Source organism: Zootermopsis nevadensis, unplaced genomic scaffold (genome assembly GCF_977971745.1).
Source record: "Zootermopsis nevadensis isolate Lab colony 2312 unplaced genomic scaffold, Znev_1.0 Znev_ptg000008l, whole genome shotgun sequence".
In the NCBI taxonomy this organism is placed as follows: domain Eukaryota; kingdom Metazoa; phylum Arthropoda; class Insecta; order Blattodea; family Termopsidae; genus Zootermopsis; species Zootermopsis nevadensis.
This window is the reverse complement of record NW_028259140.1, coordinates 8596164-8619664: the sequence shown is the minus strand read 5'-3', so window position 1 is coordinate 8619664 and position 23501 is coordinate 8596164. Positions and strand designations below refer to the sequence as shown.

General features: G+C 36.1%; 4 protein-coding genes across 7 annotated transcripts in view; 2 read left to right on the top strand and 2 right to left on the bottom strand.

Annotated features, from left to right (window-relative positions):
- LOC110839348 (WD repeat-containing protein 11) overlaps positions 1-3393 on the bottom strand; it is a 45392-nt gene extending 41999 nt beyond the window's left edge. Inside the window, exon 1 of the mRNA XM_022083471.2 lies at positions 3269-3393. The gene's annotated coding sequence lies outside the window, so the exon portion shown is untranslated. The remainder of the gene's footprint in view (positions 1-3268) is intronic.
- CCAP (Crustacean cardioactive peptide) lies at positions 3294-9283 on the top strand. Of its 4 annotated transcripts, none has more exons than XM_022083482.1 (5): positions 3294-3425; positions 4383-4452; positions 5561-5721; positions 7830-7964; positions 8799-9283. In XM_022083482.1, exons 1-5 carry the CDS (start codon positions 3324-3326, stop codon positions 8826-8828), a joined length of 498 nt encoding a protein of 165 aa, XP_021939174.1. In that variant the 5' UTR covers positions 3294-3323; the 3' UTR covers positions 8829-9283. The 4 variants fall into 4 exon arrangements, with proteins under 4 accessions (XP_021939174.1, XP_087201123.1, XP_021939175.1 ...); XM_087344997.1 differs by having other exon boundaries at positions 4380-4452; positions 7842-7964; XM_022083483.1 differs by having other exon boundaries at positions 4380-4452; positions 7836-7964.
- A 3089-nt stretch (positions 9284-12372) lies between these two features.
- On the top strand, positions 12373-16393 carry LOC110839353 (5-formyltetrahydrofolate cyclo-ligase). Its single transcript, XM_022083480.2, has 4 exons — positions 12373-12505; positions 13014-13141; positions 13371-13507; positions 15020-16393. Exons 1-4 carry the CDS (start codon positions 12398-12400, stop codon positions 15241-15243), a joined length of 597 nt encoding a protein of 198 aa, XP_021939172.1. The 5' UTR covers positions 12373-12397; the 3' UTR covers positions 15244-16393.
- LOC110839352 (phospholipid phosphatase 5) lies at positions 13682-23245 on the bottom strand. Its single transcript, XM_087344996.1, has 6 exons — positions 22870-23245; positions 22654-22759; positions 21709-21856; positions 21106-21234; positions 20125-20295; positions 13682-18782 (listed from the first exon to the last, which is right to left on the bottom strand). The coding sequence occupies exons 1-6, from the start codon at positions 22944-22946 to the stop codon at positions 18598-18600; spliced, it is 816 nt and encodes a 271-aa protein (XP_087201122.1). The 5' UTR covers positions 22947-23245; the 3' UTR covers positions 13682-18597.
- Positions 23246-23501: the final 256 nt, after the last annotated feature.

Sequence of the window (23501 nt, the reverse complement as noted above, 5' to 3'; positions counted from 1 at the left end):
GGTACAAAATCCTGCCTTCAAACCCCATTCTGATCCGCATAAATACGACTAACATTTTCAAAACTTGTTTGTTTAAGATATATTTTAATATTCCCTTCTCAATAAATCCTAGTTCCTCAAAGCTGCCTATTTCTTAGTCTTGTGGTTGTAAACCTTCAGGAATCCTTAAGAAGGAGCCAACATGTTCCCGTAAAACTTTGATATGAACCAGAACAATACAAGACGCAACAACCCAGAATACTGCAATATAAACAATTTTCATACCGAATTCACTGTTATGTAATTATATTCATTCCGATATTATTTAAGCTATTAATTTAGGTTCGAATATTCTCTTCATATGTTTTCTAATGCCTGTATGTTCTCGCGGGGGAACAAATGAACCAAATTCAGGTGTGTGCTAATTCACGCACATTGTCGCTTGTTTCTCTGGCCTGCATTATATTTACGGACGCTTGTGTCTGACGTGCCTATAACCTCTTAGGCGAAGAATGAGTAAGCCCTTCACGAGGGTCAACATTATACGGGGTGAAGTGCTCAGGACAATTTGTCACTGCCACTTGTTAACACATTCTTCCTTGTAAGGTTTTTTGGGCAGCACTAACTTCCCTGAAGGGAGCAAAAATGTTGTGAAAATGCTCGCGATTTCAGGGTTGCCAAACCCCTACGGGTTCTTCAAACTCGGCAAATTTTAATTAAATATGATATTCACATAAGCCTACCAAGTATTGGGTACTAATTTGAAAACCCCAACTCGCTTCTGATAATACTTTCGTAAGCCACATCCCATGAAAAATTACTTTATTCCCAACAAGACTGAGGTTAGGTCATGTTCTTTACATTAGCAGAATCGTTACAACATTGGACAAGCTTGAATTCCTCTAAGATACACACCCCAAATACTTGCTATCTTTCTGCACTTCACTCTGAAGATTTTCTTCCTCATTCTAACAAAACTCCTCCCTCAAAAGCATCACTCTTTAGGTCAGTCACCAGCTACAGTTTGGAGTTTCAAAAAATAACTTTATTAAATCACTGTGCATAAAGAGGGAGACAATAAAACTACATAATAATCGCACAAAATCTACTTAATAGATCGACAAATCGGTCATAAGACAATTTTAGCAGACGATGTCCTGCTCGGACACAAGAAAACACGAAATGTCAATCTGGGAATTAGCATGTCTACTCGATATTTCAAGTCTGAAGCTCAGCGGGACGCCAGCCTGACGCTGTATTTGCTGTTTATTGCGACGCAGTAAACGTGTCACTATTGGCTACCAATTCAGAAAATGGAAACTAGCATATGTGGAATTTATTGAGCAAGGCTTTGCGAATTTATTTCGATGCTACACAGATGATACAAATCCTGTAATCTTGGCGATGTTATTTTATATGGTCTACGTAAATGGTACCGACATTCGTAATGTGTTATTGTATTTTTGTAGCAAAACCTTTTAGGGCAAACTTCTGACATTATATGTAATTGACATTTTTAATTTATCTTTTGTTGTCTTCCTTTTATCATTCAAAATATTGGAATTAAAGTAATACAAAATACATACACAGAATCTTTGACTTTTAAATATTAGAAACTCAAATAGAACAAAAGAATAGCTTATTAAATCATATGCCTTTGAGCGTTGAAATTACTTTTATGTCCTTTCGTTCCTACCTTTGTTAAGAAAAACAGTTCAAGAAAAGACTTGCCTGTTGTATTGACTTTCTGTTCTACTGAACATCCTAATTTCCTTACAGTAGGAATGAACAAGGTCTAAAACCAGTGACCTGTGACACAGTGCATTTTATAACCGCGAAGAATTGAGATTAATAAGACTCTAAATAAAGTTCTTTATAAAGTTTCAAAGATTTCAAAAGTACTTAAAAATAGGCAAGTGTTATGAGATTGTCTGTTATAAGAATTATGAGAAATACATATATACACCCTGTGGGGCAAACTGCATCGTTGTTTAACTTTGATTAAAGTTATAAATATGGCTAACATTGTGTTTTGAAGAGTTAACAGAAGTGGCATATTCTTGGAAGATACATTACCACGCAAAACGGAAATGACTTAGTATCACGTCCACATCATAAGTTCGCTCGGCCACCATGTTGGTGTCTCTAGTAGCACGATAATCTTGCCAAATTCAGTTAAACAATTATTGAGGGTCATAGGTCCTACACAAGAATATGATACCTTATGTATATCTAGGTAAAAATATCATTGTCTGAATATTGGCAAATCTAAACTGTGTGAGACCAAACGCGTTATGTTAGTTACTTATACTATGAAGGTACCTTGTTCGAATCTCGGTCGCTGACTGTAATACATGAAAAGATTTCCGTAGTATGATTAAGCTTTTTACAAATGCCACATATTATTAACAAAGGGGCCGTCAAAACAACGTAAAATATATTCAAAATAATATTTTAATTCGAAGAGCTGTAATAAAGTTTCTGGTCGATAATATATTTTCATATATTGTACACCAACTGCTGATGACGTTAATCAAAACATGTTAGTTTTTTAAATAATATTTTTAATATATTTAATATTGTTTTGACGGCTCTCGCGTTGCCTGTACTAGTAATGAAAACGCAGTACATCGCAATTGGATGTTCAATATCAAACAGGGTCGTTTAATTTTTACCGATTTCAAACACGATGTAGGAGGATTCGGCGAAATACTTGACGAATCAGTGATGATTAGACAAATAGCTTGGGCTTGGTTGAACATGTAGCATTCAATGAGAACAGAATTTCCAACGGCAAACCTGAAGGGAAGAGACCAGTCGGGCGTAAATGGGAGAGTGATATTAAAATAGGTCTTAATAAAGTAGGTGTGGACTGAATTTATCGAACTAAAACACAGCCCAGTAGCGGGATATTGTGAACGTTCGAACTTCATAAAAGGAGGGGAATTTCTTGGCCAGACTATCGACTGTCAGTTTCTCAAGAGGAAATATGGTCCAAGGAGTTAGGTACCAGACATACATAAACTGGAAGTTGTCAGTAAACCTGGTAATGAAATTAAGAGAGATGAGAGAATATAAAAATTTGTCGCTAGCACAGAGATGTTCGGAAACTCTAGCAACCAAAGTGCCTTACTTGTCGTGTCTGCGATTCTGTTCTTTCCTTTATTCTACGTTCATGCCTTCAGTTCAACAACGTGAAAAGCTGGAATTTTACTGCACAACGCTTAATAGCGTAAGCGGTTTATGTAAAAGTCGCCATTATCAATTTATGATTGTTTATATCGCTTACCGCACTTCTTCTGTTTCAGATCGCCTCAGTTCCAAACTCGGGGACAAGCAACAGTATGCAGATGTGTCACGTGGTCATAGGTTGTTCCGTCGCTGTCCTCCTCATGATCATAGGCCTTCCCCTGGCTTCGTGCGACTCTGTAATCATTCAAAAGCGGGTAAGAGCAGAGTCATCAAATTCCACATCTTTTATGAACTCGTAGGCTGATTCTCTTGTTTTTAACAACCCACCAAAGAGTCCTGTGTTTTTTTTTATTTCTCGCACACTCAACTAATATCATCAGCACAGGCCACAGACACATTTCCATTACAAATCATAATTGGTTAGTGTTCCTCAGATAAATGATCGCAGTCCATTTTTACAATCGTATAAAACCCTTAAATGCACTCTGTGGGTAAAAGTAGTTACCCCATGTTAAAGCAGGCGGTACACATAGTCACCACATTTTCAGGACCTTACATTAAATGACACTAATGACCTCCCACATCTGAAGTCAGTACAATGTGTTGTTGTTATTATTTATGGTAGATAGAAAAGATCGACAGTGATGGAGCTCCTAGAGGCCTGGCATCTGTTTCAAGTTTTATTTCAATCCCTCAGTCAGTTAAAAGCTATCAGGAAGGAGGGATGTAATATTATACTTTTCTCTGAGGTTCGTTTTTGGGTCTATTTACCAAATTAATTTATGTGATTAATTAAGTTCTTCGTTTGTAATTTATCTTTAGCTCATTATTTCCCGCGGTGCTTTTCTTAGATACTGTACCAGTACACAATATTTTCAATGCTTTCACACTCTTAAACATCGAGTAATAACGATAATAACAAAAATAATAATTATAATTCATCTGGTCCAGATAGGGCCCTTGTTAACATGGTAATGTACTTTCGAGTTCAACAAAATGCCAAAAATCGGAATTTCATGCTGCCAGTGGCTCGATTATCTTCAGTGTCAGCTGAAACCGGTGGTTAAGAATCCGTTCCGTCTGCAACCTGGTGCATGAAAGAACACCGACATTTATTAGTCTTAAAGTTAAGATTCACATCTGTGATTTAATATCTGTTTGGTGTAGTGACAAAAGTCTGCATGTACCAACTTCTTTCCTTCTTTTAGCAGATCGACCCAGCTGATGTGGACCGTATATTAGACCCGAAACGTAAGCGGCCATTCTGCAATGCGTTTACAGGTAACCGTTCAGTGGATATTCTTACATGGGCATGACAATCTTTGTTTACAAAATAAAACGATATTCTGTCAACTTAGAACATCATTTCAGACAGGCCGGTCTTGCAGCTTGTATTCAGAAATCCTCTGTTGAAATCTCGAAAAGATAACAAGACTATATTCACTGGGATTACTTTGTTTATTCTTGAGGTCTAACAGTCAAGTTCCGGAAATAAGCCACAACCACTTCCTTTCAAGTTCGCTCTGCTACTCACTATTTATGATTATTTTCACATTTCACTGGGCTTAAGTAATTATGTGCAATTAATGTCACGTCACTGAATAACCAAACATCCATCTAACCATTTTCATGTCGTCTATTAAAGTACACTGAACTTTTGAAGAACGTGAAACTTTGTTTAAAAACAATTTAGTCCTCTGTAAAACTTCATTGAAGTGTCCTGAGGAGAATTCTTTAAAATGCTTTCTTTTGTCGATGTTGGTCTTCCGAGTCGCAACTCCGTGAGACTTGCAGGTGTTGTAGACAAACGTTTCTGAGAAACATACTGTTTCCATCTTCAGTACTGGTCGAGCTAGGTCCAGATTAAAAAAAAAAGCTCAACTCTGGGAGCCCAAAATAGAGGGCGTTTGTCGTCGTCGTCGTTCCAATAACACCTAGACGACATATTAACCCCAGAGAAACAGTTTAACGCGCAGTTACAGTGCGTTTACTGATAAAGTTATACGCAACTATAATTTCCCGGCTCCCTGATGGAACTGCGAGACTCGCCACCAAGAGCTGCGAAGATTTCTCGATACGAGTCAAGCATCGCTCCATAAAAAATGATAAAACAAACAAACCTATGTTCCAGCAGTTTGTGCTGGAGTCGGAAAGTACCACTTGCGTTCGGCTTTATCAGTGAACTGAATTTTGGAAAGCGCCTAGTAGAAAAGAAAAATATAGGATGAAGATATTAAATATTTAAGAAACTATGATATACAAAGATGATAAATTTATTGAACTACCTCAGAATATGGTCCAGTGGTGTGCTCCGTTTGATATCAGCGGCGTCAAACCTTCGGGATCTTTGACTTAGTTTACACATGTTATTTATTTGGTATACATTTAGGCTGTGGCAAGAAGCGATCTGATGAGTCCATGGGCACTTTGGTAGAGCTGAATTCGGAACCGGCCGTGGAAGACTTAAGTCGGAAGATCCTGTCCGAAACGAAACTGTGGGAGGCAATCCAAGAGGCCAGAGCCGAGCTGCTCAGGCGACGTCAGGAGCAGGTGCGTCATAAAGAACTTTTGTTCCTCTACAACGGTTTTCTTCTTCTTCTTATTTTTTACATTTCTTGTTGTCATCGAACCCGAATATTCAGAGCCATTACCACAAAAACTCACCAATGGACCCTATCCTGAATCAATTCAATCCGAGACATAACTTCTCAACCTATTGTTTAAGATTCATGATAATATTTTCCTTTCCATCTACAACTAGGTCTATCCGAGTGCTATCTTCCCGTCAGAATATAAAATCAGAGTTTTACTGTATTTTCTATTTGTACGTGATCAGCTCGTCTTGCTCGTTTTAACTTTATCGCCGGAACATTAAAGTAGTACAAAGTTTAATAATTCTGCTGGTTAAAACTTAACAGCATATTCCTTCACACAGCAAGGCATTTAAAATGTTTACCCTCGTGCAATGGGAGATGTTTTCTTGGTGGTATAGGCTGACCTTGCTCGTCAGTAAACAGGGAACATGACTGAGCAAGTAGGATTTGAGGATTTCACGGTGGTGAGTTTGAATATGGCTGTCTTCTGGGTTGTTCCACCGTTTAGTCTGGTAGAAGTTTACCGACGTTTCAGATGTCCTTGCTGGCTCCATCATCAGGATCATTAGGGCCCTGATGATGGAGGCAGCAAGGACCTTCACGGCGGAACAACCCAGAAGACACCCATCTTCATGACTAAGCAAGTTTAAACACTGGATCTAAAGAAAACAAAATTGTTACACAAAAGTCAGCGGCAAGACAAGTTAATTTTTATTTCAAGGAAGAAATCTGTGTTTCTTGTATTCCTGACGGGGTTACCCAACGGTGCAGATACCACATAGCATCATTTAATGCCGCCCCATCTTATTTCTTACTCCTTTTATCAACCAAAAGCATGGAGCCTTGCCCTTTGAAGCATTTCGCTAATTTGACTAGCACCAGAATGAAGTTAAAATTTTGTAGATTACACACAGAACCCAAAGTTGGTTAAAATTCGTTGAATAGTGTAATGATGTAAATTGTGAGTCATTTTTAAATGGGGTTTTACTATCGTACCAGTTCTGTGCCACATTTCTCTCCATTCACACGCTCCAACATAAAGCTTAATTTAATTAGTTCTCTATTTTCCCGCTCCCTAGCATTTCTGTATACATGTAGGCCTATCTCAGCTCAACTGCGATAAACACAGACAAACCCTGCTGTTGTCGGAATGGCGAAATTTTTAAGAAAGTTTCTGCATGCCACATTAATGGTACAAGTAAATATGAATTATATGTGCAAATTGTTAGATTCCTGGTGTGAAGAGGAATTAGACTAATTTAATAACAGAATAAACTGCATTAATATTGTCGTACCTCAAATGCGACGCGCAATGCACCACGTTCATTGAATCAGTATGTTACGTCATAATTGCATTGACATTTCATCATCAATGGACTTAGCAAATGGAACATAAGATTTTATTACAGGTGTCTTCTGATTTCATGCATAGTTTATAGAATTTTAATTATATGCATTCATGCACGATACAAGATGAATGTTGCACTGATTATATTTTGTGTAGCTTCAAAATTTCAGGCAAGGAGTCACACTTGCAGCATACTTAAACATGACGTATTTTGCGCCATTTACACTTCCTAATGATGGAAGTTCTAATATAACATGTAGGAATATTCTTATATTATGCATAACTTAACACAAACAGCAAACAGCAAACAGCAAAGGTACCATGGATCGAAAAACGTGTTCCTTCCATATGAATAATCATCACGTAAAAAGCGAAGATGGAAGGCTTTTGGGATGTTGCGCCGTGAACTCTGATAGATGTTGATGGACGTTTCAGATAAGCTCACTGCCTCCATCATAGCCCTTATAATTGAGGCAGTAAAACAGGGCGTGTCCTTGAACACAAAAACCTACAGCCAGTTTAATCTAAATGACATTATCAAAAACTGTTTTCTTACAAATTGCAATAACAGCCTTCCATCCGTGTCTTAATCTTTCAAGTGGCGCTTATAAACGAATGCTTATTTCGTTTGGCCTTAATTAATTGATGTCATACCTAGTATTACTGATATGACTGTTGTCACCAACACTGTGGAACGTTCATCCACTTTGTGGCAGTTGCAGCTGCAGGAGGGTCAGTACGCCACTGCAGTGGAGAGACCTATTCCCTTGTCCATCACCGGCTACCGCAAGAAGAGGTCTGTAATACCAGAGGGTACTGGGAACTCTCTCCTTACCACATCCGAGCCACAGGTAAAAGTGCTTCTTCCTGGTAAAAAGAAAAATTTAAAAGGGTGTGTTTAGTCCTTTAACTATACGCCCCACTGCTCAACAATTAATAATTCTTCCTTTTTTATTTGTGGGTTTCGTATGTCGTAATCTTTGTAATGGTGAGTGTTGTGTTTTCTTTGAGGTACGGACTGAATTCTTAAATAATATTTAGGCGAGCTTAAACTTTAAAGGGTTAATTTATATTCTGCCGCTACGATCTGCAACAGCATTTTGAAAATATCCAAAACGTGAAAGTGCTTATAAAAATGTCAGGGATGCTCAGGTTTGCGTTATAAATTCTCCGGCAGACAGTCTCAAAGGATTCAAAACGCAGCCGATGACAAAGAGTCGGCAACAACAACAACAAAAAGCATGGGAATAAACGGAGTGAAACTACAGTATGTTCTCTTGCGTCTTTCGCTCCAGAATTACAAGACTTCATACAACTCAACCGGTAAAATTACTTATAAAGTTTTTGGAAGCGAGAAGCTTTGTGGAAGACTGTAAACTCTGAACACAAATTTTGTCCACTCCCAAATGAATGCCAATTTGTGTTGACTAAAATGTAATTATTTGGTAATTGTTTACAAATTAAACTGAAGGAAAGGGACATTCAGGGTGCACCCGAGCCCCACAGCATTCACGTGGTCGGCGTTCATGATACCAGAAGCATTATAAGACAGAACGACTGGGGGGGGGGGGGGGGGTGCTTAGTGACCTAAGTGACAGCCAAAAGACAGATTTACTTATTCTAGTTTCTGAGAATTCAACGGTGCAATTTCAGCCACTGTAATACATATATATATCTGCTTTCAGGACCAGTCTACAAAAACTTGGAGCCGATAAGGTGGAGAATATTAGCAACGTCAACAAAGGCAATTTCGTCGCCATGTTCCCGCTGTAACACTGTCACAAACATCCCTATTCAAATTGTTCACCACAGTAAAAAAAATATAAACGTCCAAAGTTTGATGTAAGCTTTCCTAAATCCTGTCTCTCTTTCAGAAAATTTTATGCGAACTTTTACTTTGGCTGGATGTAGAATATGATAAATAACGATGCATACATAACACGTTATTTTATTCTCTTTTTTGTATGTGTCTGTTATTTTGTAAATAAATTTCGATGTATTATTACCCTCACTACACCTCCATACTCTATTTCGCCAATCAGTGAGAATACATTATACAAATATATGTATACTTAAATATATAATAACCCAATACGTTGTCCACATATATATTGTGTAACAGATGTATATATCCTTAAATCTAGACAAAATAAAGTTCTCTCTTATCATCTCTTGCAGTATGTAAGATTTGTCTTTCCACAATAATGAGGAAGTTCTTCTTCGCCTTGCGCCTTGAAGACTCGAAGTTAAGTGCTCATTTTGGCACTTACCTACTATACGGCGCACAAATCCCAGTACAAAATCACATACTGCAGTATTTAAAAGGGAATTATATTTCCAGATATATCTAGATGAGACCATGTCTCATGCCATATCACCTCTGTGTCTTAGGCATGTAGCATACATGGGACAAGAAGAAATGCTCACAAAATTGTAGCCAGAAAATATTAATTAAGAAGACCACCTGAGAGAGCTGGATGTAGATAGAGGATAATATCAAAACGTAGTTCACATTTCGGGTTCTCAACACATCAATTATGAAAACGAATGTCTTTTGAGATATTGCGATGTGCTTGGTTCACTAATCACAAAACAGAAGAACAACTGAAGTTTTAATATAATCGAATTCGGTATTCTTGTACGACAGTCCGTCAAAAATAATCTTAAATATTCACACTCAAAGAAAAAGACAACAGCTATATCAGTAAACGCGTGCGGAATGTAATAATCACGATTATTAGATCAATTGTGGTAAAAGGGGTTTAGAAATTCCTGCTATTTACTAAATCCACGGAGCACAGTTTATCTTTAAAAAAGATGATAATTGTTCAGCAATTCGGTGTGGCAGATGTAAACTAATGACTGTGCAGCCATGTGTCAGTACCATATATTTTAATTTATTTTAAAACATAAGTATGTGTTCAGATTCACCTTACTGGGTATTAATTAAATAAAGTCTTGGAAAAATAAAATATGCAGGCAACTCAGATTACTCTGATCCAGCAAAACCTGTTTTCCGACGTAAAATATCGCATGTTCTTCAATTCTTAACAATTTTATTATCGATAATAGTTTAACGCGTAAAATTCTTCCTCGAAAAAAAATTAGTTAAAGATAATTCCGTTTCGGATTACTTTGACCCACAATGTGTGTTATAAGTTACCTCTGAACTCATTTAATATGAGCTGGGACAAAGCAGGATTATGGAACTCAGTAAGTATGCACACGCACAGAAAATACGAAAAATTTATTTCTTATACTGATACAATACGACATTAAGAAAGCTGTGAAGTGCAACTGTCAAAATTAGAACAGTATCGTGGTTTATTTAATTTTCTATCAAGTGAATTAACGAAAACAAAATCAGGGGAAACTTATATTACTCGTATTAAGAATGAGAAAAGGCAGAAAAACAAATATTAATTTAATTTCTTCAATAAAATATGCAAACACAATAACGGTATGAATTAAGTCAATTCTAATTCGGTAAATGAGGAAAAACACTTTTCACTGGTTTTCGTCTATTAACCTTTTATTGTATGCCATCTGTAAAACAGATTTTCTTCTGTATATGCCATTTCGAGATTTTCATTTGCAGTTGCTTCGTATTTGAAAGAAATAACTAAATGAAAACCCTGCTACAGGTAAAGTAGAAATACTTCACTATTTTGCTGTGGAACTTATTACCTTTATTTCAAGAATAGTGTCCCGTAATCTGCTGTACAACTATTTACTCCGCACAAGAACAAAAATTAAATAAGGCCTATAAGCAAATACGAATACTACCTTTTACGAATTGAAACCAGCAATTTAACACTGCGGTCGGCTACGAACAAAAAACTTTCCACCTTTTTTTACAACATTTGGTCTGAATGTTATACTGAGTCAACATCTTTAAAATAAAGCCACGAAATAACACTAAAGCAGAATTATGTAACGATGCTCGCTAAACGTATGAAAGCTTAGGTTCAGCACCTAATGTCTCAGCTATGCTAATTGAAATTATTCGTAATTTTACGATTTGTATCCTGGTGTGCGATGAATACAACTTTAAACAATGTTACCGTCTGCACGACCTTTTATTCTACCATAATGCGCTACAGGCTTTGACCTCTTTCGGCCATCTTCTGGTGCATATCTAAAACTCATATGGTATAATAGGTATAAAATCATGCTATGCAATTGCTAACCGACTTATGGATCCACGTGTTGGCTGTGCATGTTATGTGTGTGTGCGCGCGTGCGTGCGAGAGATTGTGTGTCGAATTTTAGGCCGGGGGCATGAGTATTGAACTCATAGCTTCTCTTGATTACATTAATCACTTAACAGCTAAATTTGATAAAATTAAAATTATCAATTGACAGTTAATATTAAATAAGTTTAAATGTTTTAAAGGATGCACTCTGTTCAATAATATGTACTGAATTATTACCGGATAGAGCCTGAATTGTTCAAATGGGCAAGTACTGGATAGACTGCTTTCAAGTGTTAAGATTGTGATGTAATCCCGCGTTGTGGAAAACTTCAACGCATTTTGTTCTAATGCGTGTGGCTGGTCTATTCATCGTAATTCTGTCTATTTCGAATGTAATCGGTAGTATTTTCAATTGTCCATTTTGGTATAAGAGACTTATAAGATAACTGCTTTTACGTTTTCTGTAACGCACAATAAAATTGTGTATGAAACAACTTTTTTTTCAATTACTGTTGTATGTGTTGGATTGTCGATGTCATATTTCGACACGCTACGTACAAAATTACGCTATGGTCTTGTGTTGCAGATGATTACACTTTCAAATAAGTTGAAAGTGTAAGATGTTTTTGTGAAAAATGTCGTACTGAATAACACTATTATTTGTAACTAAGTGAACATACATTTATTTATTATGTTCAAGCAGCTTGTTACCTGCTGGAGATGATCGAAATTGGTAGCTGATACGTGCGTACCCACTCGAATCGACAGTTACTGGTCTGTTATTAAGGTTGGATAACTATGAAGGTGGTGAATGGTATGTCTTCACATCCATGCTGTATATGCTAGATTTTGGAACATTAAATTCGCCCTACATTAACTAAAGACTCCAATATCAAAGTTCATCGAAATATGTTCAGTAGTTTTGGAGATAAATAATGAGGACATAACTCACATTATACGTTACATAATGCTTTTAGACATGTTCTCAGCAGTCTCTCCCATAGATAACCTCTCTCTCTCTCAGAGCACGACAAGTTGCACAGCATTTGGTTCAAGAACTTATTGTCTGCATCGCACAACTTAAAATAATGGAAATTAAAACACGCAAAAAGTCACTCAGAAAAGAACTGAATATTGTAGTGAATTCACTGCCGCAAGAAGAAATAAAGAGGCAATCCAAAATATTGTCACAACAGGTAAGTGGCCGCAGCAGATTGACGTAAAGCTCGTTCGTGGCGATAGTATCGATGACTGTCTTGCTGTATCGAACACGTATCTATCATGGAGTTATTTTATACTCCCTTGTTTGTTTGTATTTGCAGCAATCATTTCACCAACCCTGCGGAATAAAATATGAGCTCCCAACAATAACAAACCAAATTAATCAGTAATTTTATGCTCTTGTGCATTGCGGCAGTGAGTCGTGAAAGCCAGGACATATCACAGCTGAAATGTTACTGCTGGCCAAGGGCAAGAAATACCACAAACTGAATTAATGTGTAGAATACAATGATATTTTGGAGAATCTGCATAGTCCCAAATAGTTGTCTTCTTATTTTGTTAATTTCAACACACACTGAACAGTTATAAACCTGGGTCCTGAATACTGGTCACTCTATTTTGTGAACTTTTATCATTTAGAAACGAAAGTGAAAGTCACTCAACACAAATAAAAAATCACCCAAAATTAAATGTGTTTGGCAGGTTTTACAACATCCTCAGTACATAGATGCCAGATCAGTCTCAATTTATCTAAGTTTTGACAAGGAGATTCAAACTGCAGAAATACTGGAAGACATCTTCAGATCTGGAAAGACCTGCTTCATTCCCAGGTGATGTCCAGATATCCATAACTAATAAAATTAATGAAAACTAAACCAGATATGATAAACCAATTTTAACATTCTTTGTGAAAGTGCAAAGAGTGATGTCTACATGTTTCATCATCAAAATCATATGCAGCAGCAAATTATTTCAGTGCATACAAAAAGGTAATAAATAACAGCACAATACTAAATTTCAGTTATATGTAATTTGCAGCATTGTTCTTTTTTTATTCAGATTCTGTGTTGGAACATCTGAAATGGAAATGATAAAACTTCATTCCTTGGACGATTATGACAATCTGCCAATGAACAAATGGAATATAAAACAACCGCCTGATGATGATAATGAAAGGATTAGCATCTTTGACACAGGTCAGGAACATAATTGTATATGATATTTTGAATTACAACAGTATATCATCATTCAGAAGGAATGTGGAAGGACTATGAATATCATTATTAAAGATGGAGATTCTCTTTGAGAGTTGATTTGGAAGTAGATGCTGAAAACACTAAACAGGATGAAATAAATCACAACATAACAAGTCTTTTGAAAATGTTACTTGACAAAGATACTTCCCCACTTACTGACATATTATAATCACACATTTACATTTTTTTAACTTTCTTTCATCCTCTGAGTATGGTAGCACAATGATATATTTATATTTGTTTTTGTAGAAGGAATTCAAAATAGCATTCAGTCTTAAAAAGAGCATAAGCCATAATCAATAGAAACACAATATTACATCAAGAAGTTCAAACAAAAGTTATACCTTTACATTGACAGCATCTTACAGTACAAATAAAATCCAGTAAAATCTTCTGTATAAAATTTCCAAATTACACTTACAATGATCTGAAATGTTATATTCTATATGACAAAACAATAAACAATGCACAGAAAAATAAAAATAAAGCCAATACTGTAACTTAGGCTCTTCAGCAAACCAGGACTTAAGAATATTGAGAACCTAACAATCTGTAAATGATACTGAAAAAGCTGCAAGAATTCAGCATAAAAAATAAATATTAAGTCACTTATAAACACCACACACATACAAGTGAAACGTCCTGCATTTTTATTCAGTGCATTATATTTGAATACTCACTTATGCATTGTATGTTAAATGAATATATGCCTTATTAGCAGAATTAATTATTTCCTGACCATGTACTGCATGCTAGGTTTTACAGTTACATGTGGCTTGTGTTCACTGCATGCTTTCTTGGTCCATAACTATCATATTACTAAAGAATTTATAATATAACTGAATGTGATTACAAAACAAAAATTATAAAAATTCTGCCACGATTTGAATATGCTTTGTAACTTTCATGCAAACAGATGCTGAGATTCTGCAAATACTTATGTTACTTTACTTTTTGTAATGGATATATAATTTTATTAAAGCATAAGTGTACAAAATTTTAATCTCAATGACTCTTATATACTTCCAGTTCTTATATTGTTTCAGCTTATGTTACAAAAAGAAGTATTTTATACATTTCACAGTTCTAACATATACACTGAAGTGAATGGAAATAAATGCAGTACAACAAATTCACAGCATACTACCAGAACATATACAGAACAAAGAATGAAGGGAAGTAATTAAGAATACTGATTCAGTAGTGGCATCAACTGTTCTTCTACAAATCATCAATTTTTTGGACTTTTTCAATCGTTATTATGCTTTCTCAAAAGACTACTATGTTTCGAGAGATGGTTTACTGAGGAAGAATGATGACTGAAAACGTCCAAAATATTGAAATTAGCAAAGAAAAATATCTTTCTCTCAATAGGACTGAAAAAGACACATTAAAAATGATTTTGAAGGACTATTTGTTTAAAAAAGTTTCATTGTATCTGACTTTCCACAGAAAATCTGGATTTGGTTCTGATACCCGGCCTAGCATTCACCAAAAATGGTAAGCGTCTCGGACGAGGAAAAGGATATTATGATCGCTTTCTTGCTAAATGCTTCAGAAAATTTAAGACACGTCCATTCACACTGGGTCTTGCATTCAGAGAACAAATTGTATCAGCTATCCCAACAACTGACACAGATGTAATCATTGACCAAGTTCTGTGTATAGATGACTGAGCCACCCACGGTTTCTCCTAAGTGGCTGTACAAATGAGCCTGCCACATATCACACACCTGTTTATATTCAGATTAACAACCATCTAGAACTTGGAGGAAGTGAATGTGAAATGCTGGAACCACAGACTAAATGCAGGCATCACAAATGCATTAGTTAAAATTGTTTCCTTTTCCTGACTGAGGAAGAAAAAGGTGACAATACTTTGAGGTTAAGACCGACAATTTTAATATATTTGAAAACTTTTCATATTTTTAAAGAAAATATATCAGGACTCTGTACAGTGCATACTACCATCAAAAAAAGTGCTGGTTAAAATGAAAATTCACTGTAATGAAACCATATTCTGTCATATCTACTCACATTTATAACCATTACTTAAAGCATTATTCAACTCTATTGCAACATTATCAACACAGAATTATAACTATTACTTAATACTCTATTTGAAACTCCTGCTTATCCACTCCCAATAACCTGTATTCAACTTGCTGTTTGACTCTGCTGCAGCCTGATACACTCACATCAATAAAAATTACCAAAGGACTGCTGCACTCGTCCACATATAATGACAACCTTACTTAACATGCTGTTCAACACTACTACAGCATTATTCATTCAGAGATGAAATGAAAATTGAATACAAATTCATGTCAGTATGAATCACACAGCATTTAACTGTGACAGTTCTTGGCCTTAACATTTTTATGCTCCTATCAAGAATAAATGGTAGCTCTCAGCCAAAGGCAAGCTGTTACTGGCTGGTTTTTGGGGACTTTCTAATATATATCAAGTGGTATGCTTAGTAGAGTTGAGCCTTCACATTATATTATAAGAGTTAGGTATTATGAACAAATCTGTTGAGAAACTCCAAGTTACATCCATCACACTGCAAACTTACACATTCCTGTTACAGACAGTTTTAATCGTTAATTTGCTACAAACACAGCCACTTACTTTCTTTATACTCTCTAATACTTTCTTAATACTGCATTGAAATCAATAAATATCACTGTCATGAACAGGTTCCACTGTGTTTCTTTTGCACTTTATCACAGATACTTCCAGAATATAAGTACTTAAAGAAATAATTTTGTTAAAAATGTGTACATCATACATAATATTCTGAAATAAAGTGGAATGTATAAATCAGTTTTTGACTCATTAATGATAATCACATTCTGGGCTGATGTACATGAACCTGGGATACTGGGAATGACCCGTTCTTCAAGTGCCTGAGCACTGCGGGTCTCAACTTTTTTTTTCGTTGGTTTTGATCCATAGACATTCGGTAGGACTCCTTGGACGAGGGATCGGCCCGTCGCAAGGCCTCTACCTGTACACAGGACAGCACAACACAGAAAAACGCGGACAAACATCCATGGCTTCAGTGGGATTCGAACCCACGGTCCCAGCGACCAAGTGGCACAAGGCTCACGCCTCAGACCGCGCAGCCACCGTGGACCCCTGTACATGAACCTTCCTATTTAAATCCACTTTATCTGCTCTTCATTCTCAATGGAGGACTGACTGCTGTGAACAGCCTCCAGTTCCAGATGAGGTGTGATGGCTGCATATGGTCTGTGAGAGTAGATGGACATCAGGCTAGGGTAATACTGCCTGTAGCACAGGTAAGAAATTGAAACACCCAGCAGTGAGCCACACAAAACATCTGCAACAGTTATTCAGCACATTGTATCAGGCATAAACTAACAACTGTTGTGGGTTTCATAACATGTAAACTTATTTTGCTGCCTTAAACTCATGTATAAAAGGCAGATTATTAAAACTAGTGCACCCTGAAGTAAGAGCAATAACTGGTACTCATACCACAGTGAAATCTCGATGCATCGTTTTTGATGGGGGAGAGAAATAAAAACGATGAATACGGGAAAACGACAGTTGCGGGAAAGCATTAAAATGAGAAAAATTAAAATAGTGCATTTTTCTCTTTTGCATACACAAAATAATACACACAAAACCTGTTTTAAAGTTACTTCTTTTTGCCAAAAAAAGGCTTTAATGGATAAAACAATCATTTTAAATTCTAAAAACATTGCGTAAATTTCGTTATAACTTCTCAGAAACGATCAGTGCGGGGAAACTGTTGGCCAGGACTAAGATTTTTGAACGATTTATGCGATAAAATGACAGTTCTAGGAACGATAGAAGCGAGAAAATGTAACATTATTTTATATGGGACGTATCTGGGATCGAACAAAACAGACGACGCATCCGGGAAAACGATAGTTCGGGGAACGATGCATAGAGGTTTCGCTGTATACATATTTGTAACATACATTACAGGAAGGTCATTTTCCATCATACATAAATGTTTTCATTTAAAAATACATCTATCTTATACCCACTATTCCCTTTGATTAGCAGCATCGCTTGGTTCATTTTACAGAACATTTCTAGGCACATTCACAACAATGCTACAAAAATACATCTAGCTCCTTAGACTGGTCTTCTGGGTTATGACACTGTGTAGTCATCTAGGTGGTTACCAGTTATTTGGAAACTGTCACGTCCATTTTCAAGGTAGAAATAAATAAAGAAGGTATGTAGTTTGGTTATACATACAAGGATAGCCCTCTCTTCCTAGTGTTCTTAATGGCTACTTTCCTCTACATAAGACTCACATGCTTGTTGACACACTTCAATCCAGAAGATAAAGGTGACAGATTCCTCCAAAATGTTGGTACTAACCTACAGATTACACAGAAGACCAAAATCCAATTTTCAGTCATGAAAATTTCAACCATAACATGCTTATAGGCATGTCATGAGAAAAATATGAAGTGTGTATACATAACTAAACATTTTTTCCCAAAATGAATATAATCAAATGTAATAATCTTATTAGTACTAAAAAATGAAGTGTAATTTTAGAAACATTTTAAAACAAAAAATTCCAAGGTTGTAATGAGATTAATGTATCACAGCTCCAGAAATAATTTTGTTAAAAATGTGTACATCATACATAATATTCTGAAATAAAGTGGAATGTATAAATCAGTTTTTGACTCATTAATGATAATCACATTCTGGGCTGATGTACATGAACCTGGGATACTGGGAATGACCCGTTCTTCAAGTGCCTGAGCACTGCGGGTCTCAACTTTTTTTTTCGTTGGTTTTGATCCATAGACATTCGGTAGGACTCCTTGGACGAGGGATCGGCCCGTCGCAAGGCCTCTACCTGTACACAGGACAGCACAACACAGAAAAACGCGGACAAACATCCATGGCTTCAGTGGGATTCGAACCCACGGTCCCAGCGACCAAGTGGCACAAGGCTCACGCCTCAGACCGCGCAGCCACCGTGGACCCCTGTACATGAACCTTCCTATTTAAATCCACTTTATCTGCTCTTCATTCTCAATGGAGGACTGACTGCTGTGAACAGCCTCCAGTTCCAGATGAGGTGTGATGGCTGCATATGGTCTGTGAGAGTAGATGGACATCAGGCTAGGGTAATACTGCCTGTAGCACAGGTAAGAAATTGAAACACCCAGCAGTGAGCCACACAAAACATCTGCAACAGTTATTCAGCACATTGTATCAGGCATAAACTAACAACTGTTGTGGGTTTCATAACATGTAAACTTATTTTGCTGCCTTAAACTCATGTATAAAAGGCAGATTATTAAAACTAGTGCACCCTGAAGTAAGAGCAATAACTGGTACTCATACCACAGTGAAATCTCGATGCATCGTTTTTGATGGGGGAGAGAAATAAAAACGATGAATACGGGAAAACGACAGTTGCGGGAAAGCATTAAAATGAGAAAAATTAAAATAGTGCATTTTTCTCTTTTGCATACACAAAATAATACACACAAAACCTGTTTTAAAGTTACTTCTTTTTGCCAAAAAAAGGCTTTAATGGATAAAACAATCATTTTAAATTCTAAAAACATTGCGTAAATTTCGTTATAACTTCTCAGAAACGATCAGTGCGGGGAAACTGTTGGCCAGGACTAAGATTTTTGAACGATTTATGCGATAAAATGACAGTTCTAGGAACGATAGAAGCGAGAAAATGTAACATTATTTTATATGGGACGTATCTGGGATCGAACAAAACAGACGACGCATCCGGGAAAACGATAGTTCGGGGAACGATGCATAGAGGTTTCGCTGTATACATATTTGTAACATACATTACAGGAAGGTCATTTTCCATCATACATAAATGTTTTCATTTAAAAATACATCTATCTTATACCCACTATTCCCTTTGATTAGCAGCATCGCTTGGTTCATTTTACAGAACATTTCTAGGCACATTCACAACAATGCTACAAAAATACATCTAGCTCCTTAGACTGGTCTTCTGGGTTATGACACTGTGTAGTCATCTAGGTGGTTACCAGTTATTTGGAAACTGTCACGTCCATTTTCAAGGTAGAAATAAATAAAGAAGGTATGTAGTTTGGTTATACATACAAGGATAGCCCTCTCTTCCTAGTGTTCTTAATGGCTACTTTCCTCTACATAAGACTCACATGCTTGTTGACACACTTCAATCCAGAAGATAAAGGTGACAGATTCCTCCAAAATGTTGGTACTAACCTACAGATTACACAGAAGACCAAAATCCAATTTTCAGTCATGAAAATTTCAACCATAACATGCTTATAGGCATGTCATGAGAAAAATATGAAGTGTGTATACATAACTAAACATTTTTTCCCAAAATGAATATAATCAAATGTAATAATCTTATTAGTACTAAAAAATGAAGTGTAATTTTAGAAACATTTTAAAACAAAAAATTCCAAGGTTGTAATGAGATTAATGTATCACAGCTCCAGAAATATTGTTCAGTAGCTTCTGAACTAATATTCTTCAATGTACAAAGAAGTCATACTTGCCTTGCCAGTGATGGTGATAGTCACATGTTCGACTTAACGCTACAGCCAACGCAATAGATAAAGGAAGAAGAAAGGCACACAGCCGCCATGACTTGCCTCTACCAACTGAGTTGAAAACATGAAGTTTTCCAGCCAGATAAAATGCAATGAATCCCATACTCACAAATGAAACTGAAAGAGAAAAACTGTTTATGATACAACATTTGAGTCTTGTACATATGTGAACCCAGCCGGAAACAAAATAAATTAACATTTATAATTGTTTCTGTTCTTATACTAAATGTTAAATTATTACTTCAAATGACATATATCAACAAACTACAGCAGATCTCAAACACTTGTTACAAAGAAATGAAAACTTATGAATATATGCACCAAATGTTGTAAATTATGCTGTCTGACATAAATAAAGAGATCAAATTGCATTATTCCAAGTAAAAATTTGGGAGAGACAGGGCATGCACCCAGGATTTGTGGACTGAATAACACAAAAGCATGTTTTCAAAAATCCTATATAAAATAAATTAACTTGTTAGAATTTTATGTTTATATAAAATAATATAATAATATGCCCGAATTTGATTTCCACCTGAAGCACAACATTATCCAGCAATGGTAATTCAAATTACCTTCCTCTACTTACAAAAAATTTGAGGCAAAGATATCAGAATTTCATATTTACTCATTTTTATGTTAACAACTATTAATCAAGCCAAGACAAAGCCCAATGTCCAACACACACAAAATGTACACACAGAAAGATGTTTGGATCACTAAAATAATGATCAGATTCTCTTTTGTAACACCCAAACCTGGTTAATGAGGCACAATAATTTGCTGCTAATGGTCATGAATAATTATAATGAACAAACCACAATAATCTTGGTTATCATATGTGAACTGATACTACAGAAAATTTTTCACCCTACCTTGAAATACCTCTGGAAGTTTCCTCAGACAACACAAACATTATCTACTTACAAGAAGAGTGGCCACTGGGAAAACTCTTGCGTCCTTCTATAACAACAGATTCTTGGCCTGTACACTTCAAGTCTGGGTTCACTTCTCCATCAGGGAAACAACGCCAGAAGAAATCAGGTCTTGGCCGACCTACCAGAACATAATGAAATAACAGTTCCCAAAAAGCAACATAGTCTTCACAAATTTCTCATGTAGCTCTTGCAGTCCTGTAATTATTTTAGCATTCCTTTGCACAAAGCACAGAACTTAAATGCATAGTGAGGGTAACCATCTGTCTAAACCGATTATTTCATTAACCCATCATACACAACTATAAAACAACAAAACTTGTGAGGGTGCATGTTTCTACAAATTCAGGTTGCTATCTTGAGGCCTTCATGTTATTCTGATGCAACACATCACAGCACATGGTAAATATCACGAAACAAAATTAAGAAATATTTCCGAAAAAGAAAACCATCATTCAAAAAATTACCTATTCCTGATTAACTGAGTCCAACACAGTTAAAAAAGTGACTCTGTATTTTGAATTTCTGGAACACAAAATATTCAAAAACTGCAAGATCTATATAAAACCAATTAAATACAAGGCTCTTTACTTACCAACAATTAATTTCACAATATTTGTGAATACTCCATTTAATGAAAGTCCCAGAGAACAGCCAAGTATTGCTTGGCTAACATCGGTCTTGTCTTTTTGAAGCAAGAATACAAACAGGATTACAGCAGTTGGGGTAACAAATACAAGTGGCTGCAAAGAACACCAATTTATTTTAGCATCATAAACAAAACATTAAAAATGTAACAGAACAACTATATTAAGATGAAAAACATGGTTTCATCTGAACTTGTATATACAGAAGCATGCAGCACTTATAAAGCGGCATTCTGATATCAATGGGGACACAGCCTTGTATATCATTCCTAGCACTTGCTACCAAGACAAAGGTGAACCATGATGTCTTCATTCATCATTGTGTGAATGATTTATTGCTTTATTTAATTTTAACTGTTTTAACATGTGTAAGATACTAAGAGCTGCTGACTGTAGTGGCACACATCTCCACTGCTTCTTGAAGAATTATCTGGCAGGTATTAACTTTGAAATAACTTGTGAACAATGCCAACATCTGTTGACTCCTCTTTGTGTCCATCTGGAGATAAAAAGTTTTCAGAGAAAGAAGTAAAGGTGCATGAAAGATTAAAAGGGAATGTGGGCAGGGGCAAAATAATTATCTGTTCTTGGTTATTTCATAACTTTGCCAGTTACCTATGTTATGTGGCATAAAATATGTTAGGATGATTTGTAAACAAATCAGAAACAGTGTGAAAGGAAGTACCTGTATTATTCGGGCACCTATCTAGAGGAACAGCAAAATAACTACAACTATGATACTCTCTTGAAGCTTCATAACTAGGAAGCAAACTAACCCATTCCCCTTACCCCATGGAAAGCACACTATAACAAACGAAATGGGGTTTTGGGGGTTAGGCCATAATCCCGGTGATTTAAAGTGCCACCCAGTTCTATTTGTTATTATTACCTACCCATAACAAACTCGTAGGAACATAACTGTCACTCCTTGGATTTTTATATAGCCATAGTTCATCCGGTTGAATCTTTCGTGTAAAAGGCGTTGCACCTTCCAGTTCACTGTAATGTAAAATAAATCATCAACTGATGATGATGAAACCATCATTAATATAGTTTAGGGTTACGTATAAAGCTCAATAAAGGCTTACAAAAATGTAATATTAACTTACATGAAGATCAATGCCAGCAGCGCTCTTACTAAAATTTCAATCCATATACTTCCTTCAATATCTCGTACACTTGGCATTTTTATATCAGTAATTTGAAATAATTGACATTAAAATCCAAACACCCATTTTCTGCATCAAGTGTACCGCTTATTGCCGACTACTTGAACTTTAAAATAAAGAAATAAAAAACACTCCAAATCTAGTGCAGATCTGGCAGCATACACAAATTTTCAAATTGATCTCCTTCTTCATCCAAATCAAATAAAAAAGCTACTGAATCACCGAAGGCCTAACAAAACGTCAAACCTCAAAACCATATTCAACAGATCTAACCTGGAAGTAAACGTTTGATGTGTAACAACATATACGACTTTACTGCCATCTATGAACATGGTATGTAAACTACCGCTCTTGTAGAACAATTGAGAAACCAAATAGTGACGGCGTAGCAAGGCCATAAAATGCCTCATACGGTTAACTATATTATAAATACCTTCGGGCACAGTCGAACAGATTTTCGTTAAATTTGGTATAAAAATATTACTTTTTAATTTCCTGCATTGGTAGTAAAGTGCTGAGGTTCACGAAGAGTGGCCTGTTAGTATCATTAATGGCTTAACAGCCTCCACATT